The 13,278-nt window shown below is 46.0% G+C and overlaps 1 protein-coding gene across 5 annotated transcripts in view; it reads right to left on the bottom strand.

Moving 5' to 3' along the window:
* The window catches only part of LOC142493746 (ribonuclease H1-like), a 37,741-nt gene extending 25,150 nt beyond the window's left edge, over positions 1 to 12,591 (bottom strand). The window contains exons 1-3 of one of the 5 annotated variants that reach the window (XM_075598289.1): positions 12,473 to 12,591; positions 11,180 to 11,346; positions 10,614 to 10,735 (exon numbers count right to left, since the gene is read on the bottom strand). In XM_075598289.1, coding sequence (XP_075454404.1) covers positions 10,614 to 10,735; positions 11,180 to 11,322 — 265 coding nt within the window. In that variant the 5' untranslated portion in view covers positions 11,323 to 11,346; positions 12,473 to 12,591. The other 4 variants (XM_075598286.1, XM_075598288.1, XM_075598287.1 and 1 more) reach the window with 4 other exon arrangements.
* Positions 12,592 to 13,278: the final 687 nt, after the last annotated feature.

Consider the following 13,278-nt stretch of genomic DNA (forward strand, 5'->3'; position numbering starts at 1 on the left):
CAATATTTTAATCGGATATAAATTTCAATACAGTCTACACTATGTCTGCTCTTTTCTCGTATCACTGCGAGCAGTAAAGACATCTCCCTGAACTGCACATCATTGGGGTTGCTGTAAAGAAAAAATAACCTGCAACTTTAAAGATACCATTTTTATATACATGTTGCCACAGAGTAATCTGTGAGTATTCAATTCATTGGATGAATGAGATTTAGATTCCATATCTGAAGTTGTAGACATATTGCACTATTTTGTACACTACCGACACACTTTATTGAAGTGTGGTCGGTACCGCAAGCCGGGAAATCTCCCGGCTTGCTAGTGGCCGCCCCTCGGCGTGCCGCGCGTCATAGACATGCGGTCACGCGTCATCGGGAGCGTGCGCCCGCTGCACGCGTGTCCAGGGGCTCCCCGAGGGAGCCCTGGTGTCCCGCGATCGCGGGACAGCGGCAGGGGGTTCCGGGGGACCCGGCGGACCCGGCAGCGGTAGGGAGAGCGCCCCGATCGGAGGGCGCTCTTCCGCTGCTTCGGCGTGCGCCCGTCACACTCGGGCGCGCGCCAGGCTACTGCTGCGGCACAGAACGGGCAAATGCTCGAATAAACTGTGCCGCAGCAGTATATGTTCTTCTTTTTCATGTAATTGCGCTCCCTAACCACCTTGGACATCTCAAAAAGGGGTATGCCAGATCCTGTTTCAGAAGAGGAAGGGGATGTGACTGAATGGTTGTGGTTCAGTCAGTAAAAACACTGACTCTGGCTTTACTCTTGTACCGAGTTTGAAGCAGGGTTCAATTCCTGGTGTCGGTTCCTTGTGACCTTGGGCAAGTCACTTTATATCCCTGTGCCTCAGGCACCAATAACAGATTGTAAGCTCCACGGGGCAGAGCTGTTTCTGCAAAATCTCTCTAAAGCGCTACTTAAAACTAGCAGCGCTAAACACAAAAACAAACAGTTATTATTGAAACAAAAAATGCTTGTTACATTATAATACATGAAAAATGTAATTTAGAGTTATTTAAAACACTAAATGCTACAAGTATTTTCTCATAGCACAGAACTGATTAAAACAACAACAAAAAACACAAAACCCACATGTACGATATTGCTTGGTCTGCAGCTTTAAAGGATCTCTGTTTCTAAGCTCATCTGCGCAGGGACTGTCTGTAAAATTCCTATGTGATACTTACCGCACACTTTTTGAGAAAGGGACGCAATTCCCGAAACGCGTAAAAGTGTTCATGTTCTTTCGTTGACCACCAAATAAATTATATTTTTAATATTACTGGATGCAGCCCCCTTTTTCCCTCTTCGATTTGGCAGTGCTCCGCCTGTGCCCCCCTTGGGACTACTCTTCTCCTTACCGCACACTATATAGTACTGTAATTGTGAAGTGCTTTCAGTCCCACTATATGAAATAAAGTTATTAATAGAAAGGGCTACAAATTTTTTTCTAAGGATTTGGGGCTCCACCAACCCACGGTCAGACAGATAGCCTACAAATGGAGAAATAGAAAATAGGAAGATGAATCCTACAAAATAGTGCTCAAGAGCAGGGGTGAGAAAGTTTTTAACTTTGCCCTCCGCCTCGCCCGCTTACCTCCCGGCTCGCGTCCCTCCTCCTCGGCATCAAATGACGTCGTGGGGCCATGTTGCCATGGCAACCCAACGTCACGTGACCCTGCGGCGTCATTTGATGCTGTTTACCAAGGCGACACATCGCAGAAGAAAACGTAGGAGAAGCTGCAGAAGCCTCGCGCAGTCCCCCCCGGCAATTCATTTAAATGCCTTGGGGGAAACCGCGGGACCTCTGTAGCCGCCACGCCCCCCACTTTGCATACATACTTGGCTGCCAAGTTTGTTTAAGCTTATTAAGGCATATATAAGGCGTATATAAGGCGTATGAAGAGGAAGGGGGGGGGGGAGAAATTGGGAAATACACTTGCAACAGCTCAATCAAGCAAGTATCAGTTTAGTATAATGGTGCTAAAATCTGGGGTAACAAATGAGAACAACTAAAGAAAAAGGATGCCCATATATAAGAGCACTCAAAAAATATCAGCGCAGAGACAACCTTGATTGGAGAACGAGAGTGTGCTTTTTTTAAATTCGCTACTTTATTTAGGCTATTTTCTGAGTTTTATAAGTGGACAAACTCCAACCAACTTTCGCACATCTTGTATCCACACCTTTACTATTTTTGAGCACTGCTCACAATAAAGTTTGTTTTAAAATACTTACATCAACTCATACTGTGCATTATATTGGCCCGCATTAGGGACCCACCTCATTCACTTAGGCTGCGTTCCCGCTGGCACTGACCGCGCTCATGCTAGAGAGCGGTGACGTCACCAACTCTAACGCCCGTAATATATTGTGTGCGGCCGTGCGTGCCGCATTGTTTCTGTGTATGCTGTGAGCGCGCGTGTGTGTGTGTGTGCGTGCAATATGTTTATAATAAATACGTTGGTAAATAAATAATTTATTAACATTATACATAAATACATACTTGAGCGGCGGCGAAATCTTTATTTTCCCTGTCTTCCCCCCGTCAGCTGTCTCCACACTCACTGCCGTGCGCGGGCCCGGTCCTATTATAGGAAGGCTGACTAACCACAGCCAACTATAACTGCTGCGCCGTCGCAGCAAGCGCGCCCTCGATAGAACGGCCATAAGCATGAGCGCCGGGTGTCCTGTCTATTTTGCAAGCGGGAGCAGGTGGGCATTGGGGGCATGTTGAGCGCGCTTCAAACTCACTTTTTTAATGTCTCTTCAAGCGCCAAGCTTGGGAAAGCGTACGCACCGCATGAGCGGGATGTCAACATCAAGAGTACAGGAAGAGAAAGCGGCAAGTGCCAAGCGCACAGCACACTCAGCACCAGCGGGGACGCAGCCTTGGCCAGGGCGGCGCTGAGCGGGCGGGCTTGCGCTGGCCGCTATGAAACACATTGAGGCAATGTGTGACCCCAGCGTGAGCGGGCGCCTGCTCGGCGCTTAGCTGCTTGCAGAGAAAGTAAATTTGAATTTGTTGTCCACAAGCGCGTCACGTGAGCGGTTCGCCCAATGAGGGCGAACCAGCTCCGTGACATTGTGGCTGCGCCCCCAGACGAGCGCGCACCTAGCCGGCAACAAATCGTCCGGCCGAGCAGGGCACGAGCGCCAGCACTCTGCCTGGTCGCAGCCTTAGGGCTGTTATATACAGCATGCGGCCGTATGCGAACGCGCATGCACGTGCCGCATGCTTTTTGCATGTATACTGTGTGAGTATGCAGTGTTTGTTTGTATGTATGTATGTATGTATGTATGTATGTATGTATGTATGTATGTATGTATGTATGTATGTGTCATTTATTATTTATAAAAAAAACATTGGTAGAAATATATTTATTAAATTTGTACACACCACACACCACACACACCACACACACACACACGCACACGCACACGCGGTAGTGGCGCGAAAAAAATGAATTTCCTCATCTTCGCCGCTGTCTGCCGGCTCCCCGCCGCGCGCACAGCCCTTGTATAGAAAGGCTGACATCAGCCAACTAAAATTCCGCGCGCACGGCGTAGCACGCGCCCGGCCCTATAGAACGTGCCTTAGTTCTCCAATTGAAGTTGTCTCTGCGCTGACGGCATATATAAGGCTGTGATTATACCAAGAGCTTCAGTGCAGCAGCACTCTCCTGTGGCTTCATGAGGCTGAGTCCATGGTGACTGCAGCCGTGCGGAGGCGCGCTGAGGCTGAGGGAAAGCGGGTGCTTTCCCTGGCCTTACTTCGCACGCCGTCTGGGGCGTGTCGGGGGGAGGGGGGCGTGTCGGGGGGAGGGGGGCGGGCCTGTGACGTCACAGAGCTGGTTCGTCCTCATTGGGCGAACCGCTCACGAGACCGGCCCTGCGCTCCCGTGAGCACCAAAACTAAGATTGATGTGTCAGCTACGAGCCCCTGCTAAAGCCGCTCTCATTGCGGCTGCAGGGGCCCACTGCCGAGCGTAAGCGCGCCTATGCGCTGACCATGCCCGAGGCCTAAGTAGTGACGCTGCAGAGCTACATGTGCACATGCACAAGAGAGTTAGCAAGCGACTGCAGGGGAGACATGCTCAGTGCCACTTCCTTTACCACAACGCCTGCCTTTCCAATACCAATCCAATGAATTCTTCCATTGAAGATTTGTCCATAATAGAGATTAATTATTAATAAAATAATGAATGTAAATTACTTTATTATTATTTTTAATAATTAAGTCAGTCAATAATTATCTATGTTCTTCAATGTATATGGTATGTTCTTCAAGCTGTATATGGGTTTTCAATAAAGGAAAACTGTATTTTGTATGAGACACGGAGGTAATTTTTTTCTAGGCTTTTCATTGGTTAGATTTTGGAGGAACATGATTATTGCACTGAACTTCACTGTGATTGGGTGGCTGCATCATGTGACATGGCAGTCACTGCTTGAAAACAAATTTGCCCATCTCCTCAACTGTCTCCTTTGCAGTAGTGAGCGGGGAGACAGCTGTATTTGGTATAAGCAGTTTTCAGGTATGTATAACACTTGTTTTTGCACCGCTTGGCATCTCTACAGGAGACATCACAGGCGATTTTTGGTATAATCACAGCCTAAGGCATCAGAATAAAGAACATAGGAGTCAGTACAGCATATGTATATATGCAGGGCTCGACAAATTCTTAACCCCCCCCCCCCCCTCACGAGTCTTACCTGCGGCATCTTCAGGCATTCTCCTGCAACTTGCGAGTGCCTCCCCTGCAGCTCCTGTGAAAATTGCTGCGTGGCGTCAACTAACAGTGTTGCCATGACAACGGGATACTATGTGACGTTAAGCCATCACACGGTGTCCGGCTGTTATGGCAACTTGACGCCGCGTAGAGTCCCGTTGTCATGGCAACACGACGTTACTTGACGCCTCGCAGCCATTTTCCCAGGAGCTGCAGGGGAGACACTCGCAAGTTGCAGGGGAAAGCAGGAGAATGCCGGGAGACACCCCTCCCCCACCCCAGGCTAGTATATTTGTCGAGCCCTGTATATATTTATCCATGGACACTTGTAGTCTGTGTTAGAAGTACGTATATTTCTTTTGCAGCCCTGGAGAGAAAAGTGTATGCGAGTATGTGAGCGTAGGGTAAATAAACCATACGGAACTCCATGGGTCTATAATGACTAGCTCTCCTAAAGGCAATTGGTGGAAGTTTCTGTCTTCACAATGAAACTTCACACATGATACAGGAAAAAGCAAAAGGCCAAGTTCCCTTGGATAGGGAGTACTCACGGAGCTAACTCACTCCAATATCTTCTTGGTGTGCTTCCGAGAAATCGAATTGAAACAAATCTCATGTAAACAAGCTGGAACATCGGAGCACCGCACTCGCAAGCAAAATCATGGATGAATCACTAAACTGTAAAAAAAAAAAAAAAAACAGTTCATTGGGACATCAGAAAAATAGTACCGCAAAAGCCAAGTAATCTAACGTGTTTCGAGCATTAACTGTGCTTTGTCAAAGGAGTATCCACATTGATCAAAATGAGGGATCTAAATACTGGTCGACGCCGCAAGCCGCAGGCGGTCCGGTGTCAGCATCACACCTGCGGCTTGTGGAGTAGACCAGTATTTAGAACCCTCATTTTGATCAATGTGGATACTCCTTTGACAAAGCACAGTTAATGCTCGAAACACATTAGATTACCTGGCTTCTGCAGTACTATTGTTCTGATGTCCCAATAAACAGTTAACCGGTTTAATGATTCAGCCCTAATTTTGCTCGTGAGTGCGGTGCTCCGTTCCAGCTTGATCGTGGGAGATTTCTACATATGGATAAAGTTCAAGACCCGTCATCTTAATATATAAAATCTAAAGGTTGGTACTAGCTGCGGTGAATCTGATTGGTCCTCAGCCTCTGGCCAATCAGATTGGTTGCTCTATGACGTCACCCATATCCCTCTCCCTCCCCGTGCCTCTCCCTCCCCCCCAGCGGCTCCCGGACGGAGGGAAAGCGCAGCGCGGCACCCCAGCCGCCAACGCCCACTTCCCTCCCTCCCCGGCAGGGGGACAGGCAGTGGGCAGGCAACCTCCGGAAGGACCTCCTTCCTCCTGCAGCTGCCCCCGGTAAGATGGCGGCGCACAGCGGACAGGCGGGGGGTGGTATTCAGTCAGGAGAGAGGGGGGGGGGAGAGGGAGGGAGTCAGGAGAGAGGGGGGGGGGAGAGAGAGGGAGTCAGGAGAGAGGGGGGGAGAGGGAGTCAGGAGAGAGGGGGGGAGAGGGAGTCAGGAGAGAGGGGGGGAGAGGGAGTCAGGAGAGAGGGGGGAGAGAGGGAGTCAGGAGAGAGGGGGGGAGGGAGTCAGGAGAGTAGGGGGGGAGAGAGAGGGAGTCAGGAGAGTAGCGGGGGGGAGAAAGAGGGCGTCAGGAGAGAAGGGGGGGAGAGAGGGAGTCAGGAGAGAGGGGAGGGAGGGAGTCAGGAGAGAAGGGGGGGGAAGCCTGAACAGCTGTGAAGAGGAGGGGAAGGGAGTTGAGAGGGAGGCAGAACATTACATCACGGGCAACGCCGGGTATATCAGCTATACTACCTAAATCTCTCCAAGAACAAACCGGCAAATAATCCAGGAAGTCACAAAGAACCCAAGAGTAACATCGAAGAATCTGCAGGCTACTCTTTCCTTGACTGATGTGAGTGTTCATGACTCACATATCAGAAAAATACTGAACAAGAATTGTGTTCATGGAAGGATAGCCAGGAGGCAACCACTGCTCTCTAAAAAGAACACTGCTGCCCGACTGTTGTTCGCCACAGAGCAGATCGATGATCCACAAGACTTCTGGAACAATCTTACCTAGACAGACGAGTCAAAGGAGAGCTTTCTTAATGAGAAACGTTATGTTTGTCGAAAAATAAACACTGCGTTCAAACCAAAAAAACTCATCCCATCAGTCAAGCACGGTGGTGGGAATGTGATGGTTTGGGGCTGCTTTGCTGCTGCCACAGTAGTTGGACGGCTTGCCATCACTGACACAACCATGAATTCTGCATTATATCAGAAGATTCTAGAGGAGAATGTCAGGCCATCCGTCCATGAGCTGAAGTAACAGTGGTTCATGCAGCAAGACAATTATCCTAAACATACAAGCAGATCTGCAAAAGAATGGCTGCAGAAGAAGAAATTCCACGTTTTAGAATGGCCTACTCAAAGTCCGGACCTAAACCTCATAGAAATGTTGTGGCAGAACCTGAAGTGAGCTATCCATGCAATGAAGTCCTCAAAATTGAAGCAGTTCTGTAAGAAGAAATGGGCCCAAATTCCTCAAAATCTGGGAGAAACTGACCAGCAGTTACAGGAAATGCTTAGTTGAAATAATTGCTGCTCAAGGGATACCACCAGATACTGAACCTAAAAGGTTCACATATTATGTACATTGGGAAGAAAAAGTAAGTACTAACAGGAGATATTGACAAAATCAGCAACAGTACTTATATACTGATAACAAGTTATGCAACACATTAAGATGCATTCAAATTCAACAAGAGTCCCCAAACCCTTTCAGATCTGACTGTCATTCAAAACGTTACATCGTTTTATATAACCATGGTTTCCCCCGTTTTATCTCAGAGTATGTAGTTAAAGGATGGAGAGGGTCATTTGTCTCAAGCAATGGAACAATCTCAGGGCAAGTCCCCCACATGTGCAACAAGCCTGCTTGACACTTAGACCAGAATAGAGAGGGGGATTCATATTATACTGTTAAATGGTCTTCATACCAATAACAGTCATTGGTCATTGTTTTTTCTTCAAAGGAACAAAAAAATAAATTTAAAAAAAAATAATTTGCCCATCACTTCCTATCTGACTTGTGATTCCTCAAACATGATCAAATCTTGTTTCAAAGCTTTGATACGTACAAAGGCGGCTAAAACGTGTTTGGAAATCATTTTTTTTATTTTTTTTTAGCATTGTGAGAAGACAGAAGCATTTGTAATGTTACCTTTTTTAAGTGCAATATTCTGTAATTGCAAGTGAAAAATAAATAAATGCTAATTCTAAGCAAGTTAATTACAGCCTTTTCTGTAGGGAGCCAAATTACTTAATATAAATCTTCCTGTAAGGGATTTGCATCAACCCAGCAAGTAAAATATGAGATATATAGATATATATATCTATATATCTATCTATCTACAAAAACACAGTAGATATCCTCAAGGAAGTGGTGTTCCCTTCATTCGGGCTGCAGAGACTCTTTTGGATAGCAATTGGAATATCTTGGGATTTGTATATATTTTTTATATACTTTTCTGGACATTTTCTTTTTTTATGTATATTTTTTATGCATTTTATTAGTTTTATACATTCATTTTTATTCTATCCACTGTGCTTAGTATAGGTTTTTTATTCTTATCTGTATTATTTTTACAATCACCTTTTATTTTTATAGAGATATTATATAGTGATAGGTTGGCGCTAATATTTTTTCTCTTGTTGTGATTGTGTATATATATATATATATATATATATATATATATATATATATATATATATATATATATATATATATATATAGTGAGCACACTATGGATCGGTGTGTATCGCATATAAGGAGTTCAAATGTAGCAGGCTTCATTGTTCCCTAGGTTAAGCTATGTTGTGATATTCTGAACCAACCCTTGCCACCGAATCTTATGGCGACTTAAGGGGTAGTTCTATACTGTCCGGCCAGCCATTGAGGCCCTGTTTTATAATAGTATATGTTGTGATATGTGGGTAAACAATGTCACCTACTACATATATACTTGTAGATACTGCTGAATTGAGGTAGTCAACAAGACACGTTTTCTAGGCTGGAGCGAGGTTGGCACTGTAATATCCCTAAGGCTGAGTCCACGCTGCAGCTGACCGCACTTGGTACGGACAGCAAAATCAATTTTCATTTGTCCAAACACGCGGCGCGCGTTGATGGGCGCTGGCGGAGACAAATTAAATTGACTTTCAGGCACGCTGAGGGGTCACATGACCTCCTCAGCCAATCAGCGCCAGTCAGTGTTTTGGCCACGCCCTCGCTCGCGCTGACAGAAAAAGTTGACGGACACCCGAATGCTCAGGCTTGCAGAGTTGGTGACGTCACCACTCAAGCATGAGCACGGTCCGCGGCACGCAGCCTTAGGCTAAAAACCCACTGCATGCGCCGGTGCGCCCGCCTTACGTTCAGGCGGTGCGTGCACGGCATTTCACCGCGATCTGCGGTCTGTAGGGAGTTTGTTTAGGCATGGGGGGCGTGGCCAAAACAGGTCAGGTGGGCACAGCCATGATGGGGAGGGAGGGGGTAGCTTTGCAACAACAAAAAAACCCTGATGTTTCTCCGGCTGCTTTATTATTAGCACGGGATTGAAAAGTTATATATTAAAAAAAAAAAAAAAAAAAACACACACAACCCCTTCCGTTACAGCCCAGGCAGATGCAATTCTCTGCATCGACATGACACAGCCAGCAGCATTTCCCCTTCCCCCCCCCCCCCCCCCAACGATTAATAGCTACGAGCAGCCATAATAGTAACATGAAAATAAACATGTTACTGATTGGCTCCCTGGCGCACCATGTGACGCGTCGCCGCACAGGATCACAATCCTATTGTATCCCCTGCTGGCTGACGCGTCACAGTGTGCAGTGAGCCAGGAAGCGAGGCGTCACCGGGGACAGCTTGGGATGTGGTAAGGGGCTGGTGTGATGCGGGCACGAGTTCGCGCACGCCGCCGGCTGCAGCAGCGACCTAGCTTTAGGAGTCAAAATGATTAGGTCACATACTTACTGAGTGCTATTATTCCCACTGCCCATTTAAGATAAAAGGCTGTATGGTGTTTCATGGAACAGCACCGCTTAGAAAGTATGGACCTGAATTTCAGGTACATTTTTTATACATTATCTGTCCATCAAAGGATCCGAGATCATGCTTTATTTAGCAGACGTGCGATGAGGAAAAGGAGATCATTTAATACCCAGCGAAATTCTTAAACACTAATGGATTATTTTTCAGAATACTGAGGAATTCATATAGTGGTGAACTTGTAGCTAAGCATACAAAACAAGTTGGTATGGAGAATCCAAATACATGATAAATGGTCTATTGCATTCAGCAACATTTTTCAGTCTCTTCAGAGATGCACAAAGGGCCCTGGAAGTTACCAGCTGAAACAGCCGAATTTCCTCGAAACAGAATGAAGAAAGCTGCCCACATCTGTACGGTTCTCCAGGCTCAATTAGTGTCAAGGATCATCTCATTAACAAACTTGTCCTGGAACTGATATTAAATAAACTTTTTTTTGCAGGGGTAAATCACTTCCCTATAGGGTTTATAATCCAACTTTGGTACTTGCGGCAAAGTGAGAAAGTGAGTTAACCAAGGATACAATTATCTGGGTTCACACACTTCAAAAGTAGTGACATTAACACTTGACAATTCCTTCTCAGATCATCCCAGCTTTAATATTAGCATCAGCAAAAAGGTTTCCATTGATTGCCATTATAAGTAAAGGTTATAGTTAATCCCTTTCAAGCAGAGGGGCTTGCAGGGTGTTTTGGGACTCCCCCACTGTAGAAGCTATGTTATCACGGTTTCCTACCTTCTACACTGTTAGATGGGGTTTGCTGGGTGTTCCCCACAAATTCTCTTGCATCCTCCTCTGTGGCAAATTTCTTGTACCTGGCAGCAGGAAACCGAATCACTTGCTCTTTGCATTCATCCCTGAAGGAACAAAAATGGAGCATTAAAAGATTTAGGGCCTAAATCTTAAGCCATCTACACTTTCAATGTTCCTTCTTTTTAAATATGTAGAATAGCTTTTCTGATCACCTGAGAAATTAAGAGAGAAAATACCAATAAACAGTATCACAGAATATGCAATACATGCGACTTTTCTCTGGAGATGTAATTAAGCCCATTAAAACAGCGCTTAAAAAAAGACGCATAATTACAATTATATCACATGGGATCAGACTGCATGAATCCCACCAAAGGAACCTTCCTTTGGACAGCCTGCTCTTGACATCCCTCACTGGCATCTAGTTAGCCCTATGAGTTTAGTGGCCCCAAAAGATTGTAAAACAGAGTGGAAAAGATGTGTCCGTTACATTCCATGGTAGTTGTGCCTACATGGTACACATGATGATAACCCGCAGATCTCCTTACCATGTGTTATAGATGCCCGGCTTCCGGCCAGTCCTCACAGCGTAAAACATCCTGTCCAGAGCACTATGCACACCGCCAACTGCTGCACACATGAAGCGAGCAGAAGAGAAGGAAGCAGACGGGAGCCTTAGCATCGCCCACATGCAGAAGCGAACTGACCCACCTGACTACAAGAGAGACACCCAACAAAGCACAAGAAGAGAAATGAACAGGCTGATCTCAGACTGGGGGTTCACAACCTCTTGTATGATTGTCACTTGTAGAATCTACTCCATACCTCTGTGGCTTCGAATCTAAGCCACACATTATTGTAGGAACTGGAATTAAGATAAACATTTACCTAATAAAATATCTATAGAGTTAAAGCAGCAATCTCCCCAAAAGCCTGAGTTTAAACACAATACTATTTTATTTATAAAATGTTTTACCAGGAAGTAATACATTGAGATTAACCTCTCGTTTTCAAGTATGTCCTGGGCATAGAGTGAAGACAAATAATACATGGTTACATAAGTGAACAGGGTATACATTATACACAAGACATTGCATGCACAGATAAAAGATAATATACTAGTACTGTATAATCTTGCTATAACCTCAGAACGCGCTCCATTTTTACCACCCAGGCACTTAATGTTTTAAACTGTTCACAGGTCCCTAACAGAGCCTTAGATTTAAAAATACATATTAAAAAAAAATCCACTGCAAGAGCTCTTTAAAGGAAATATACAAAATGAAAGGGCTATCAGTGACACTGCGGCTTTAAACAGCAATAATGACCTACATTGTAGCTCTAGTTGTAACATAGGTATGGGTGTAGATACTTTGACAAACTGGTAAAAATGTGGCGCTTCTGTTGCTTTGTCATGATGGCAAAAAATAAAATAAACAGGTTGATAACCAAGAGACAGCTGCAACCCAATGACACATTAACGGGCAGTGGGGTATGGTGTTAATAATAAGTCACACATACGTCAAACCCATTTACCATTGCAGGTTCATGGAAACAGTTGGCGGAGCCAATGTACTTTTATGTTACAGGTTGTTCAATGCCTAGAGTGGGCCCCACATACTTCATCATGTACCGCTCTGCTTTAAATGTGCAATCCTGGAACCCAATAATAATAATACCCCCACCACGTGGCCCTCCCACTACCCAGCACTTCCCTCTTATTCCCTGTACTGTGAGATTAGCACGAGAGCAGCAGCACGAGAGCAGCAGCACGAGAGCAGCGCATTACTGCACCTCTCCGTGAGCCGGGCAGCCCGGTGATAATAACACTATCCTCTCACCGCTGCATGCCAGGGTCCACTGCTCACTCTGTAACGTCACCGCCTCTATCCTGTCGCCCCGCCTCCGCCGCTTTCTATTGACTGAAGCCTTGCTGATGTCCGCTGCCATTGGACGTCACAGAAAGCCACTCACAGCAGGCAGAGTGGAGCCCTACGGTGAGCGGGGAGGGACAGATTGCCTGCTGACGCGTTGTGATGCACGGTGAGGCAGAGACAGTGAGATCAAAGTGGTGACGTGAAGAAGGGATTGGTGATCTTTAGCCACAGGTGTTCATATGTTACTATTTTATTTTCCTGTAAACAAAAGGAGAAAAAAGTATTTAACCATCTTCCATGGAGTAGGATGCAGACAGCTAAAAATATTTTGCAGTTGTAGCGCTTTTCCCCCCACCCTATGGGAAATGTGGCGGCTACTGAGTGTGTGGTGCTTTACCTGCGGCTCACAGGATGCTTGATCCTCAGCTGCTGGGAGCCTGGGGTGTACCTGATCCACCTGGTGACAGCGCTTCCACCTGTGAGGGATCCTGGCAGCGCAGATAACCCCTTCACAGGACCCAATGCAATAAGATCACACACTTGTATTTAATAACAGTTTACTGAACACAGGTACAACTAGATATATCATTAACCCACATATAATATAGGCCTCGCACGGCCATAGCCCCACCATGCCCTCCAACCATAGTGTCCACCCCTGATGGGATTTCCCCAAAGTACTGAGGTGCCCCTGGGGTCCACAAGAGCCAACCCACCCAATGTGTGAGACAGCGCTTGCCACAGTAACTGAAAGTGTTATAGTTGGTGCG

The sequence above is a fragment of the Ascaphus truei genome, chromosome 4, assembly GCF_040206685.1.
Source record: "Ascaphus truei isolate aAscTru1 chromosome 4, aAscTru1.hap1, whole genome shotgun sequence".
NCBI lineage: Eukaryota > Metazoa > Chordata > Amphibia > Anura > Ascaphidae > Ascaphus > Ascaphus truei.